This window comes from Bos grunniens, chromosome 10 (assembly GCF_055505025.1).
Source record: "Bos grunniens cultivar Pamir isolate PY7600 chromosome 10, Bosgru_T2T1.0, whole genome shotgun sequence".
NCBI lineage: Eukaryota > Metazoa > Chordata > Mammalia > Artiodactyla > Bovidae > Bos > Bos grunniens.
The window spans coordinates 85,313,968-85,328,734 of NC_141174.1; the positions used below are offsets into that span (position 1 = coordinate 85,313,968).

At 56.9% G+C, this 14,767-nt stretch overlaps 1 protein-coding gene across 8 annotated transcripts in view; it reads left to right on the forward strand.

Annotated features, from left to right (window-relative positions):
* Window positions 1-13,146, forward strand: part of TLE3 (TLE family member 3, transcriptional corepressor) — a 48,932-nt gene extending 35,786 nt beyond the window's left edge. For 2 of the 8 annotated variants that reach the window (XM_086319015.1, XM_086319010.1), the window contains exons 9-20: window positions 2,121-2,240; window positions 3,149-3,199; window positions 3,800-3,952; window positions 4,350-4,491; window positions 5,056-5,255; window positions 5,828-5,904; window positions 6,684-6,933; window positions 7,294-7,541; window positions 8,055-8,202; window positions 9,054-9,204; window positions 10,057-10,133; window positions 11,125-13,146. In XM_086319015.1, coding sequence (XP_086175141.1) covers window positions 2,121-2,240; window positions 3,149-3,199; window positions 3,800-3,952; window positions 4,350-4,491; window positions 5,056-5,255; window positions 5,828-5,904; window positions 6,684-6,933; window positions 7,294-7,541; window positions 8,055-8,202; window positions 9,054-9,204; window positions 10,057-10,133; window positions 11,125-11,232 — 1,725 coding nt within the window. In that variant the 3' untranslated portion in view covers window positions 11,233-13,146. The remainder of the gene's footprint in view (window positions 1-2,120; window positions 2,241-3,148; window positions 3,200-3,799; window positions 3,953-4,349; window positions 4,492-5,055; window positions 5,256-5,827; window positions 5,905-6,683; window positions 6,934-7,293; window positions 7,542-8,054; window positions 8,203-9,053; window positions 9,205-10,056; window positions 10,134-11,124) is intronic. The other 6 variants (XM_086319017.1, XM_086319012.1, XM_086319016.1 and 3 more) reach the window with 3 other exon arrangements.
* The last annotated feature ends 1,621 nt before the right edge of the window (window positions 13,147-14,767 follow it).

Sequence of the window (14,767 nt, forward strand, 5' to 3'; positions counted from 1 at the left end):
TGCCAGCCAGAGGCGGGCTGGATCGATGCCGCTAAACGCCTGACATGACTCTCCTCCGGTAGCAGCGAGGCTTTGCAGCTGACTGCAAAAGAAAGAGCCCGCTGTTCTCGGAGCCGCGGCCTGGGTCGCGGGGAGAAACAGGAGCGGCCGCACGCCCCCCTCTCCTTGCTAGCCGCGCAAGAGCAGAGGGGCTGGGAGCGTTTCTGCTTAGCACGGGGTGGTCGCCGTCGGAGGAAATGAAATGAAATGACAGTGATTTTTCTGCCGGTGCTCGCCGCGGCTAATTGAATTGCGGCTACGCGCGCATCGCTGCCGCGCCTGCCCAGCTGCGGGGAAGGTTGAAGCTGCACTTCCATTATAACCTCCATATTTTCTTCAAGGCTTGATAACTCTGCCATTTTAATTTGCTTCAGGCAGAAGCTTGGCAGGGAAGGGCTGCCCAGAAACCGGCTTAGGGGAGGAAATGAGGTTCTGTGGCTCCTTCCCGCACAGCTCCCCGCAGAACGCCAGACCCTGCCTCTGGGGGAAGTGGGGAGACTTTCCATCTGCCTCTGGAAGGCCTCCGCCTTTGAGGAGACATCTCTGCAGGTCCCCATGTAGGCTTGTCACACACCCCTGGGCACGGGGACGAGGATGGACTGGACTTTGCTCCCCGCTCTGCCCCAGCTGGGCGGTCAGCTGCTGGAGGGCAGGGACTGCATCTTGTTCATTCCTCCACACCTGCATCTAGCCTCAAGCCTGATCCAGGGCAGGTGCACAGAAGAAGGTGCCGAGGGATGCAGGGGAAGGTGCGGTGCGGTCTCTTGTCGTGTTATTGTTTGGTCATTCAGTTGTGTCCCACTCTTCTGCGACCCCATGGACTGTAGCTGCCTGGCTCCTCCCCTTCATGGGATTCTACAGGCAAGAAAACTGGAATAGGTTGCCATTCCCTTCTCCAGGGGCTCTTTCTGACCCAGGGGATGAACCTGTGTCTCCTGCATTGGCAGGTGGATTCTTTACCACTGAGCCACCAGTGTAGTCTCTTAGGAAGGAACAAACCTCAGTGGTCCCCTAGAGGGGGTTGTGGTATCTTTCCCTTGGCACAGAGGTTTGCTGGCAGGTACCCCTGCCCATCGCACCTCCCTGTCTGCTCCCAGCCTGGTGTTGGAGGCCACGTGACGCCTGTCGTTCCCTACTCACCCATCGCACCACCAGCTGGAGTCCTTCTCTGAGAGAAGCTCTCAACTTCCAAGACTGCTCCATCCTCAGACCCACTGTCATTGTTTCTCCTGCCTCACCTTGTTAGCCCACCTTCCCTCTTCCCAGGCCTTACATTCCAAACTCTTCTCATCCTCACTTGCTTTGTAGTTGAAGGGAGAACTCATTAGTTCTTTCCAGGCATAAAAGCCTCGGGTTTTCTTCAAGTGGCCTCCTGCTGGGGGACCTTGGGCACGTTTCCCGTCGTCTCGGGACCTGGACTTGGCCATCATCACAGAGTGGAGGGGAATTCCACCTGCCCTCTATGCCTTTTCCCATCTTCAGAGGGAGAGGCTTCATGACATTGTGTTTTCTGCGTCATTGCAACCCTGGTGTTTCTCTCTAAAATTGCGGGAGGCCAAGCCGTCATGGAGGGGCATTCACACAAAATGCCCCGTTGCGTACTTACACTGGGAGACCTGTTGGCACCTGGCAGCTCCCCTGCCTGTCAGTCCCTCTTCCTGTCAGGTTTAGCAGATGAGGTATTGTGCATAGCCCCAGTTTGTCGGCTCAGATCCGTCTTCAAGACTCTGTACAAATTCAGTTTATCCATTCTTTGAGCACAGAGGGGTGGAAAAGGAGATAGGTGCGACCCCCGCCTTCATGAAGCGCACAGGCTAATAGGCCAGAAGCCAGTGGCTCGTGCAAGGTTAATTATCTAACAGCAGCGACATTGCTACAAAAGAGAATTGTCATGCTCTCAGGGCCTCTCCCAGAGGAACCAAATCTGGGGAGTTGGGAGGGCGTCCCTCCCTGGTGAGGCTCTGATGGAGCCAAGACCTACAGGGCACACACGACACCTCAACTGACCTTCTGGGTCACCCCACTGAGCTATATCGATGCACGAATGAAATGTTCACACTGAGTCTCCTCCTTGCTTCCAGAATAACTCAGTGTCGCCCTCGGAAAGCCTGCGAGCTAGTGAGAAGCACCGGGGATCTGCAGACTACAGCATGGAAGCCAAGAAGCGGAAAGCAGAAGAGAAGGACAGTTTGAGCCGATACGTACGTCTGGGGGCTCTGCTGGGGTTTGTGTTGGGTCGGCCAGGCTGAAGGAGGAGCCCTCCCCCGCCCCAGGGCCTGGTCGTGGAAGAGTCAGGTACAGGTTGGGGAGGAGAGGTGGCCCGCTGAGGAGGGCAGGTGGCCTGGGCATGGGAAGCCTGCATAGATCAGTGCGCTGTGAGCATATGGGCCACAGCCAGGAGGGAGTGAGCAGAGAGGTCCCCCTGGGCCCTGTGGAGTCGGGAGAGTTAGGGGCCCCCCCCAGATGGACCCACAACCCCGTGCTACCATCACGGCCCCCTCAGAATCTGTGGTCTGCTCCAGGTGCCATCCCTGGTGCCCTCATACTTTGACCCTGCAGGTGGTCATGGTTTCTGCTCTATGCCAGGCTGGGCAGGGCTGAGAGCTGGGGCAGAGGGCAGGGGGCAATGTGGTGTGGGAGCCAGTGCCCTTGGGCCCAGCCCTCCCTGTCCAGCTCCTTGGCTGCTCTGGGGCTTTGGGCGTATCGCGCAGCCAAAGCCTCAGCTGCATTTCTGGGAGATGAGGCTAATCACCCTTCCCACACTGTGATGGAAATGATGGAACGAGACCAGTGCATGTACAAGTGATGGCGGATGTCAGGCCAGCTGGAGAGAGGTGTTTGGCTCCAGAGGGACAAGTTAAAGGAATCTTAGAAACATAATGGGGCAGTTGTGGGTGAGGCTGCCGGTGGCTGTGGGAGCCGAAAGACCCTGGGTCCGGGAGGCTGCACTAGTAAGCAGCAAAGAGGAGGCCGCCGCTGGTGGGGCTGAGTGGGGACAGTGTGCACTTTGGGGTTTGGCTGAGGTTCAGCTCCTGGCTGGTGGAAATGGGATGGTTTGGGCTCAGTCTGGGGTGGGTGTGGCCTCTCATTGGCTTCTCTCTCCATGCAGGATAGTGACGGGGACAAGAGTGATGATCTAGTGGTGGACGTTTCCAATGAGGTGAGGGCAGTTCCCGGTCGCAGGGTGGCTTTCTGCGTGGGGAGTTGGAGATGGTTCCTGTCCCAGGTGGGAGCTGTTGTGTCTCGGCTATTGCACCCTTACCGGCAGCCCCAGCTGGGTTTGAGGCCTTTGGGTTGGGGGCATCAGGCTGGTCAGGAGGAGGAAGACAGGGCTTGGCTGCTTGGTGGCTGGGGAGTCATTCAGCATGCTGGCTTCCTAGGATGGGTCTCCAGAGAGAGAGACCCCTGAAGATCCCAGTGGGGGGCCGGCTCCCCTGGTCCCCTAGGTCAGCTCTATTCTCCGCACCATCCCTAGGGTTTTAGGGTGGTGAGCCCCGTGGGTCAGCCTCAGCTGGGAATGAGGAGCTAGAAGGGATCTACACGAAGTCAAGAGGGCCAGCTGCCCAGCATGGAGGCCTGAACTAATGTTTGATCTTGAGCAGATCCCGTCCACCCACCCGCTCTGTCCTCAGTCTCCCCGTCTCTGGGATGAGGAAGGGTCAGACTAGGTTGTTAAGAGCTGGTGGCCTCCCCTTGGGACCAGAGAAGACTCAGGCTCATCGTAGCTCTTAGCACATCTCTGCCTCACTTGTGTCCTTAGGACCCTGCGACACCCCGGGTCAGCCCGGCACACTCCCCTCCTGAAAATGGGCTGGACAAGGCCCGTGGCCTGAAGAAGGATGCCCCCACCAGCCCCGCCTCGGTGGCCTCCTCCAGCAGCACGCCCTCCTCCAAGACCAAAGACCTTGGTCATGTATGTGGGGTCTGCTCCTGGCACCGCAGAGACTAGGAGAGGGCTAGGGAGGGTTGGGGCAGAGAGAAAAAGTTTCTGGAAAAGGGGCTGCACCTGGAGTGCTGCTGATTAGAAGGTGGAGGGGTGGAGCAGAAAGCACATGGATTGGGGCTTGGCCTGGGTTCACATCCTGGCTTTACCACGTACAGGCTGAACCCTGTGCTTAGTTACTCTTTCTGAGCCTCGGTTGCTGCATCTGTAAAATGGGAGCAATGAACACAGTCCCTGCCAAACAAGACTGGGCAAGAATGAAGGGGTTGTGTGGCAGAAGATTGAGAACTAGGCCTCATGTGGTGTCTAGCTCTTGGAGAAAGGAATCTTCATAGCCTCCCTTGGTGTCTGCGTTTCCCCCTTGCAGAATGACAAATCCTCCACCCCTGGACTCAAGTCCAACACACCAACCCCGCGGAATGATGCCCCAACTCCTGGCACCAGCACGACCCCGGGGCTCCGGTCGATGCCAGGCAAACCTCCAGGCATGGACCCGCTAGGTATAATGGGTAGGCACAATGGGGCTGAGCTGACTGTGCTTGAGGGGAGGGTCTGCCCCGGGCCAGGGCTGGAGCCTCACAGATGGGCCAGAGCACCAGGCAGGGAGTCGGAGTGAGGGCTGTCCCAGGGCCTGTCTCTGCGGGACTTGGTCAGGTTTGACACCGAGGTGAACGCCTGCTGCTTCAGCACTCATGTCAGGGCTCACTGGGGCCACCGTTGAGCTCAGCGTGTGGACAGAGCTTCAGACAGCTCGGGACACCATCAATGTCTGTCTGCCTTTGTTGTTAGTTCTGTGAGATTCTGAAAAATGCTCTTCTCTGGGCCTCTGAATCTTGTTCTATTAAAAAAAGGTGGGCACATCTCTCACCTCAAACCTTCTTGGGCTGTGAACATGGGGATCTCTGGTAGGTGAGCTCAGCCCAGGAGGACTGCCTGGAGTGGATAGCTTGAGAAGACAGGAAAGATTTCTTCTGGGCCAGAGGCAGCCTGGTGGCCTGCGCTTTTCCTGGATGGAGGGGGTGGGACCCTCTCCCCTTGGCGGTGCGTCCGGGCTTACGTCCACCTCCTTGCAGCCTCGGCCCTGCGCACGCCCATCTCCATCACCAGCTCCTACGCCGCGCCCTTTGCCATGATGAGCCACCACGAGATGAATGGCTCCCTCACCAGCCCCAGCGCCTACGCAGGCCTCCACAACATCCCGCCCCAGATGAGCGCGGCTGCAGCCGCCGCTGCCGCCGCCTACGGCCGATCGCCAATGGTGAGCTTTGGAGCTGTACGTAGACCTTTTGGCTCCTTTTTGGGGGGCTGGGCAAGGAGTGGGAGGGGAGTGGAGGGGGTTAGAGAGACCCGTCCTGCGTGCAGGGGGCGCCTCTGGGTCCAGTGACAGGCAGCTCCTTGGGGGAGAGTGTTCATGAGGAAGCAGAAGGGAACACTCTTGGGGTCACAGGCCTGGTTCCCACCCCTGCCCTTTGGTCACCACGTGACCTCCAGCAGCCGCCCTGGGCTGCCCTTCCATCTGGGAAGCGGGGCTGGCACCCGTCTCTCTGGGCGCTCTGGGGTGGGACTCCCATGGTGAGTCAGGAGATTTCACGAGGCAGGGCCTCGGCCCGTGGGGCTGCCCACGTGTTATACCAAGGCGTGTCTGCTGTTACTGAGAGGGCCCCGGCCTGTGTTGTCGCTGGAACAGGGGCTTTGCTCTGCTCAGCCATCTTGGGCTCTGAAGAGGCAGCGTGGTGCTGGTGGGACAGGACGTGGTGGAGGAGGAAGCTGGGGTTGCGGCGTTGTATAGTAGGGGGACGGAGGGCGGCACCCCTCACTAAGGGCTGGCCTTGTCTTGCCTTACAGGTTGGCTTTGACCCTCACCCTCCCATGCGGGCCACAGGCCTGCCCTCAAGCCTCGCCTCCATTCCTGGTGGAAAACCGTAAGCCTTGACTACTTATTTTCTGCTTGTTGGGGAGGGCAGAGAGCACACCACCCACTCACCCATCCCCTGCCCTGATGGGCCTCTCCTGGGGAAAGGTGTCTGCCTCTCTAGGGGTGCCCCTGGGGCAGGTTGCAATCCCACTGATGGCTGCCTGGCTGCACTCCTGATCGCCCCCAGGCTCCCTCTGAAAGGGGAAGAAGGTTTGGGGTTGAGGTTGTGATCCCTGGACTTGAGAGGGGAGGAACATTTCACATGTTGGGCTTCCCAACCAGATGCCACGGATCTTCCCTGCCCTGGGGGTTCCTGTGGGTTCTAGCCGCAGCTGGCACTCCTATGACCTGAACCAGCGGGCAGACTACACTGGCTCACCCCTGGCTCTGATGTGTACTCTGTGATTCATTCAGGGATGGGGGGCAAGCAGATTTTCTTCCCTAATACTACTGGCTCCTAGAGGAGGGGTGGCATTCAAGCTGGGCCCTTTCCAAAGTCAGAGTGCTAGGGATTGTATAGATGGCGGGAGAGGGTGTTCCAAGGCAACGAGGGGTTAGTGACGTGGTTCGGAGCGAGGATCTATAAGCAGGGGCAGAAGTCAAGGCAGGACTATGAAGCTGTCTCCGTCCTGGTGGAACCAGGTCGAGGAGGTTAGGGTTACCAGGTTTCCTAAGATGAGGGCAGGGGACACCTTGGAGGCAGGCAGGCCAGGCAGGGGTTAGGGCCAGTTAGGAGAAACTGTTAGAGGACTGGAGATGGCAGAAGCGTGGTTCTCCCCCTTTCAGAGCCTACTCTTTCCATGTGAGCGCTGATGGGCAGATGCAGCCCGTGCCCTTCCCCCACGACGCCCTGGCAGGCCCTGGCATCCCCAGGCACGCCCGGCAGATCAACACCCTCAGCCACGGGGAGGTGGTGTGTGCGGTGACCATCAGCAACCCCACGCGCCACGTCTACACAGGAGGCAAGGGCTGCGTGAAGATCTGGGACATCAGCCAGCCGGGGAGCAAGAGCCCCATCTCCCAGCTGGACTGCCTGGTGAGGATCCTAGGGCTGCGGGCATCCCTTCTAGCTGTTACAGGAGAGCTGGGGCCTGGGGCAGCGCCCCACTGACCTGGCCAGGCGCAGCCCTGTATCGACTGAGCGACTCTGGGCAACCTGGCAAACTTCTCTGAACCCTGCTTTCGTTGTCTGGGGAGATGATGCTGGTCTCCAGGGGTCTGTGAAGAAGTGAAAGTTTAAAAAGTCACGAGTGAGCAGTGGGGTCAGCCTGGCAGCCGCGATTAAGGGCAGGAAGAGAGCAGATGTGGCAAGGGTGCTCAGTGTTGCTGGATGTGACTCTCCCGGTCCCCGGGAGGAGAGGTGGGTGGCGCTGAGCATTGTCCCCTCCCCCTTCAGAACAGGGACAACTACATCCGCTCCTGCAAGCTGCTCCCTGATGGGCGCACGCTCATCGTGGGCGGCGAGGCCAGCACGCTCACCATCTGGGACCTGGCCTCGCCCACGCCCCGCATCAAGGCTGAGTTGACGTCCTCGGCTCCGGCCTGCTACGCCCTGGCCATCAGCCCTGACGCCAAAGTCTGCTTCTCCTGCTGCAGTGATGGGAACATTGCCGTGTGGGACCTGCACAACCAGACGCTGGTCAGGTGAGGCACGGGGGGGAGCGGGGGTGTCCTCGCCCTGGGGAGGCCGTGCTGGCATCGTGGCTGCGACCAGCTGGTCTGAGGTGTTGTGGGGTGGCCGGGGTGGCACAGGTGAGGGCACCCAGGTGAAAGGACGGCTTGTACCAGGTGCCCACAGAGGCGGGAGGGCTCTGTGGACCAGGAGCTTGCACCAGGCTCCAGGGAGAGGGGGCCTGGGGCAGACCTGGCAGGGCAGAACTCAGATAAGTTGAGACACGCAGAGATGTGGGGAGAAGAGGCAGCGTTGAGACCGGTTTGGAGGAGCTTAAGCTGCTGGGTCTGAGTCCTCCCTCCCTGTGACCTCGTGCAAGTACTGGCCCTGGCCGAGACGCTCGCGTGGGAGAGGAGCCCTGAAGGACCATGGCCCTCGAGCTTCCCGTTCTGCTGGGGCAGAGTTGGCGTCTCCCTGGGACAGCTGTCAACATAGCAGTCAGTGCTTCCCTGGGGCTCACCCTCACCCCTGCCTGGCCTTCCTAGGCAGTTCCAGGGCCACACGGACGGGGCCAGCTGCATAGACATCTCCCATGACGGCACCAAGCTGTGGACGGGGGGCCTGGACAACACGGTGCGCTCCTGGGACCTGCGGGAGGGCCGGCAGCTGCAGCAGCACGACTTCACCTCCCAGGTGTGTGCCTGGGACCCTCCCCGTCCACTGGGGCAGCATGGGGCCTTCCCTCCCTGGGTCTCAGGGGCTGGTTCAGGGGACCAAGGGGTCCTCACACGCAGTCATTACAAATGGACCTGAGACCAAGCTGAGTCATCTAGGAAGGCTTCCTGGAGGAAGTGGCCATGAAGCAGAATTCACAAGGCTTTGGAGTTGGTCGCACTTGCCCCTTGATTCCCAGCTCCTCTGCCATTGAGCATTTGGCCTCAGTTTTCTCATTCATGGGATGGGAATAGTCATAGCTACTTCATGGGTCTGATGTGAGTACCTGCAATGGTCCCTCTGAAAGCCTTGGCTGTAAGCCTGGCTATAGAAAGCATTCCATAAATGCTAAGTATTATTACTTTTTGTTATTGTATTATTTGTGTTAATATTTTAATCTTGCACGTTTAATACATTAGTGTTTTATTTACTCATATTTTTCTTAAGGAAAGGTGAAAGTCACTGAGACAGAGAATAACTTTGAAAGTGAAATGTCTGTGTCACCTCTGAGTTTGAATCTTGGCTCTGCCGCTTTACTTTTTAGAGTCAGCAACCTCTCTGAGCCTCAGCTTCCTCACCTGGGAAGTTGATTGGGGATAAAACATGAGATCCTATTCCCTTGAGGGGGAGAGAGGGGGACTTTACATTGCACATGGCAGGTGGGGAGGTGCTAGGGGAGGGAGTCGGTAAGACTGAGCCCACAGGGTTCCTGAGCAGGGCCGTGGAGGAGCGCCCCTCTTCTCCCTCCTCCTGTCCCCGCCGCACTGCCCCCGGCACCCCGCTGCCGTGGTTTTGGAGGATGCTGATCTCTGTCCTCCCCTCCCCTGCAGATCTTCTCGCTGGGTTACTGTCCCACCGGGGAGTGGCTGGCCGTGGGCATGGAGAGCAGCAACGTGGAGGTGCTGCACCACACCAAGCCCGACAAGTACCAGCTGCACCTGCACGAGAGCTGCGTGCTGTCCCTCAAGTTCGCCTACTGCGGTGAGCCTGGGGGAGCGGGAGCCTGGCCAGCCCTCTGTGCAGGGATGCCGCTCGGAGCTTGGAGAAGGGCCAGAGCCCCCCTAAGTGAGCATGGTCTCAGAACCAGCCTCCTGACCCAGACCAGTACCCCCATCCCGCCCCGCATCTGAGGATGCAGGTACTGCCACAGGGTACCAAGCACCTGCGACACCAGGCCAGAGCCAGACCTTGCTGGCCTGGGGCAGGAGCAGAGCACCTGCCTACAGGTGGTTTGGACCATGGGCTTTGGTGGCCACAGCTCTGGACTGGAGTATGTGCCGGCCCACTGACTAGCCATGCAGCTTAGGACAGTCCCAGCCTCTCTGAACCCCAACAGGTCTTTATGGACCAGGAATAGCAGGCACCCCCCCCAGGGCTTTGGGAACCCTGGAGCTTTAACGCAGGCAAAGCTCTGGTGGCGTGCCTGCAGAGACGCACCACCTCTGGCTGGGTCTCTAGCTGCTTGGAGCTTCGCCATCCCCAGTCCTTCCTGCCATCTTTCAGTAGTAGAATCGAGATGGGCCAGTTGAGCTTAGTGGCTTTAAAAAGAATCTTCTGGCGAAGTGTAATCCCTGTGATTAACTGCAGATCCTGCCCCTCTCTGTCCCAGCCTGTCCACCCCTCCCCTTGATTGCAGAGAAAGGCAGTATCTGAGTGTCCGTGTGTGTCCGTGTGTGTGTGGTATGTCTTGATTACAAAACGCTTCTCACAAGGGAAGAGTCAGCCCAGCACTAGTTAGCGGGTCACACCGCGTTTCCATGGTAGCTGGCCATGTGGGGCGGGTCTTGCTTTAGAGGGCAGCAGCCCACAACCTGATGTTTCCTTTGCCTGCAGGCAAGTGGTTTGTGAGCACTGGGAAAGATAACCTTCTCAACGCCTGGAGGACTCCGTATGGAGCCAGCATATTCCAGGTACTACCTGCCCTCCAAGTGCCCCTCTTGATTCTGCTGAGAGTCTGGGCCTGGCCACGGTGATGGGGCAGGGATGGGGGAGGCAGAGCAGGACTTGCCCTGACCCCTACCTACTGGGAGTCCAAGACGGCTTCTCCAGCGGCGAGGGTTTGGACTTGGGCACATCAGTGGGACCCATACTCTGCTGCTAGTGGCATCTGACCGATTGGGGCGAGGGCTTTTAGCAGGGGCTCTTGTAGGATTTCTAGAGCAAGGAGGAATGAAAACATGCTCTTGGCTCTGGCCTGCACACTGAGCCCTCACAGGAGGCGCACCGGGCGTATGAGCAAACTGGGCAGCTTTTTTTTTCTGAGCAGTGTTGTCTGGTATTAAAGTAAGTTCATTTTCCATCTCAACACTTCAATATAAGGAGAGAGGTATGGGGCCAGAGAAGGATCCAGAAAGAGGTATGAGAGAGGGAAGAGGCTTTTTTTGTGTGTGGGTTTTCAAAGCCTGGGGCCTGACACTGCACTCTCCCTCGCTCACTCATATACACTCACACAGAGAGAGAGACACACACACAGTCTTGCACACTTACACAGTCACACACACTCTCTTTCAGAGCCAGTAAGACATTCTCTTGATGCAGTTTGGAAGTCTGGCATCTGGTGCATCACACATGTAACTTTCAAGAGTCTCTAGTTACACTGGATACACCTGCTCTCAGCTCAGAAACGCTTCTTCCTATTTGTAAACTCAGGATGCAAAGCTCACACTCAAGTGTTGTGTTTTGCTGCTCGGAGCTGACTGTAAAGATCACATCTGGCCCAGTTAATGAGCTTTTCCTTATGGGGAAGCAGGCAGAAGGGGCCCCACTGATGGGAAGGGCTGTGTTTGAAGGCCTCACAGCATGCTCTCCAGGGTGGGCAGAGGGCGGGTGAATCCCACGAGTACCAAGAAAGCGCTGAGTACCCCCAGAGAGTGAATTTCTGTCCTTTCTCTCCTCCTCCAGTCTAAGGAATCCTCGTCAGTCTTGAGCTGTGACATTTCGGCGGATGACAAATATATCGTAACAGGCTCTGGTGACAAGAAGGCCACGGTTTATGAGGTCATCTACTAAGCAAGGACTGTGACGGGGCTGTCAAGCTCTGGGAGACCCTGACTCGGCTGTGCCAGGGAGACCCCGCAGACACGGAGGACAGGCAGCGAGCGGCCCAGCACCGCGCTCCGGCGGGCTGAGAGGACACGCCCGTCACGTCGGGACTCCTGTGTCTCACGGACTCCCATGGATTTCTCCCCTCCTCCTCCCATAACGATGCTGGCAGAGGCTGCACGTAGATTTGGAGGCTCATGGCTCCGGCTCTCCACATACACCCTCATGAATCTCTTTCCTTCCCCTTTCTTTTGATGTGTCCTCCTTCCCCAGCCCGGGGACACTGGAGTGTGGACCACACGTTTGTACCAGGGAGTGGGGGAGGGTTTCACGTCCCCGATTGTGCAGCGCACAAGGTTTGTGAAAAGTGTAAATAACAGACTCCTATCTCGGACTGGTCAGCGGGGGAGGAGGCCCCTTCCCACCGGCAGTGCCAGCCGTGTATTTCGCCTGCTGTATTCGTAATCCACTCGTGGTGGTGGCTTTTTTTTTTTTTTAAACAGAAGTTCCCATCTGGGAAGGGGAGGCAGGGAGGGGGGCAGAATGGAGAGGGGAGTGGGAGAGGAAGAAGACTCCTGGGTGGAGGAGGGGCAGTATGGCTGGCGGCCAGGTCAGCCATCAGGTACCCCTGGGTGTGTGTCTCCTTGTGGACCTGGAAATCGTCTTAAGGCGTGTCAGGACCCAGCTCCAGACAGACTGACGGACAGGCAGAGCTCGAGACGGGTGCCACCCAGGCTGACGGCAGCAGAAACACAGTGAATTTTTCTGTGGCCTCCTGAGTTCCACCTGCCTCTTAGCCCTTTGGCTCCCCTCTCGGGTGTCTGAAGCTGTCTGTCTGTCTGTCTCCCCCATCCCACCCCCGCCTCCATCTCTCTTTGGTGCACACTTGGTTGTCGTGATGAGAAATGGAAGTTCAAAGGCACTCTGTCTCCAGCCCTACTTAATCTTCGGACACAACCTGAAAAGGACACAAAGGTAGAAGAACGCATAGCAACTCAGCTCAGGGAGCTACCAGAGGAAAATAGCAACTGATGTGGGTGCTTTTTTTTTTAATTTGAATAAAAGGAATTAGAAGTGATGTCCTTTCATAAAATGCCTTCTCCCCACTTTCCTGCCTCTGACCCCTTACTCTCTCCTTAGAGGGAAAATGTGTATTTAGCCTGCAGGACGGAGTCTAAGGTTGATCTCCCTGCCCCCCCACCCCAGGCAGGGCAGCGGGGAGAGGGGACTTGGGGTTGGGCTGGGGGTGCACCGTGCTGACTTCTCCTGGCTTCCTGTCTCTCTTAGGAGCCCAAACAGCTTACAGGTAGAATATCAGCTCCTGCGGGTGCCACTTTTTGGTACCAAAATGTTCTGAGGTATTAGAATTTTGTTTTTTGTTTTGGTTTTCCTTTGGTCTTTTTTTTTTTTTTTTTTCTTAAGGAAAAGCTAAAGGCCGTTATGAGTCCTGGTGGTGGGCTCTCCGTGGATGTAGCATATGGAAGATAATTTTTATACTGCATTTTTATGGGTTATTTTCTAATGTGTGATCCTGTCTGGTTAGAAGGAAGGGGGGTTCCCAGTGAACCCCTCTCCAATGTTCTTGCTCCCAGGTGAGCCCCTCCACATACCTGGCTCTGGAGGCGGAAGAGAAGGGCAAGGTGGGTGCCCTAACCTTTCTGAGGCTGGGGAGGGGTGTCCAGAGTCTGTCTGTGTCTCTATTCCTCTCTCAGTCTCTCTTTCTCTCTGGGTCTCGGATGCTTAGCCACCACCTGTTGTTAAGGCTCTTGCCACAAGGGAAGGCGAGGGTAGAAGACAAATTGATTCCTGAAGAAAAAAAGAAAATGAAAAGTCATTGTAATGACCTGTTTTTATATTTTTAAAAGTTACTATTTAAAGGTTTGATTGTTGCGTTTTAATTCTTCCTCCTCCCCCTGCCCCACCCCAGTAGTTTATCTCCATTCTCCCTCCCCTCAGGCTCCCAAGAAGAGGGGTGGGGTGCTGTCTACCCCACGTCCTGGGTGATCTCCTTTGTCATCCATAAATGTGAGCGCTTCTTTTTTTAAAGCGTTCCCATACTGCCCCCACACCCCTAGAAAGTGATCATGTGGAACAGTTAAAAAGGGAGTGTCTTCATGACCCCAGCCCTGTGCTGTCTCCCCAGTTTAAGGCAGGGTGGGGTGGGGGGGTCTCCTCAGGGCAGTTCCCAGAGGGGAAGTCCACAGTTAACACCCGTGTCCTGTGTAGCTGCCACTGCCCAACTCTTTGCGGAAAAAGATGAAATGGGATGAACTTGCGGAGAAATTGCAAAGTGTCTATGACCATCAGGACCCTGAAAACCTCTACCCTCTTTTTTTAAGCTTAACTTCAGATGCTGTGGGGCAACCCCACTTAGGAGGGGTTTACAGAGAGGAAATGGGGGCAGTGCCCTTGAGGGTGCAGGACTGGCCTGGGGTGGTGGTTCCCAGGTTCCTGGGCATCATGCAGCCATGAGCTAAATTTCCAGAATGTGGGGCTAATGTGGTTTCCAAGTCCTGCCAAAGTCACTGCAAATGAGCACATAAAAACGATTGCCTGCTGTTATTTCATTCAAGAAAGGATTGAACATTTGAAAAAAGGAGTGACCATCCAGATAGAGCAGCCTTTATTCTAAGCCTCGAAAGGACAGCTGGACTGCACGTACCAGGGTCACTTAGCTGGAGCTGGGCTTCCTGTCAGGCTTGCAGAAGAGAAGCTTCCAGCATGTAGGAAGAAGGCCCGTCTGCGGCTATGTTTGGCTGACATCTCTGACTTGTACTGGTGGCACAAACTTGAGTAAAGGAACACCCCTTTGAACCATGCTTTCCTTGCTTGTCAAAGTCTGATCATCACAGCAGAGGGCTAGCAGGGCCAAATGGGGGAGTCTTTGGCCAGAACATTCTCTCTGTACCTGAGGGTTGCAGGTCCCAGTGGGTAGAAAGGAAGAATGTCTCAGAATGCTCCCCTCCACTCTTGGCTCCTGGGAGTGAAGGTCAATGTGAGGCCCATTGCTGAGAAGGGGAGACCATCTCAGAAAGGCTCTTCTACCAAGAGGTTCTCGGCACAATTGAGCATGGGGAGACGACCAAGACTCACTTCGGGCCCGGAAGCTCCCAGTGGAGGCCAGGGAGAGACACCTGACCTGTGAAAGTGCAGTTGGGAACACATCCTTCGGCTCTGAGTGCTGGTGCCTCCACCCTGCCTGTCCGCGCTGCGGCTGTCCTGACAGAAAGAAGCTCACAAGCCTCTCCACCCCGAGCCTTTCACTGCGCATGCTTGTCTTTGCCTCGCTACTGCCTCCCACCCCACCACCGCTCCCCTCCCGCACTTTCCGCTTTACGGAACCTCAGCCCCGACTCAGCCCTACTAAAGCCATATCCACTGCCGTATCCACCTCTCGCGACTCTGCAGATGATTCCTCTGCACTTGAAGGCTTGGGAGGCCTCTTCGAATCTTTGGGGAGGAACCCAAATACTGTACACACTCCAATTTCCGTCTCTAATCC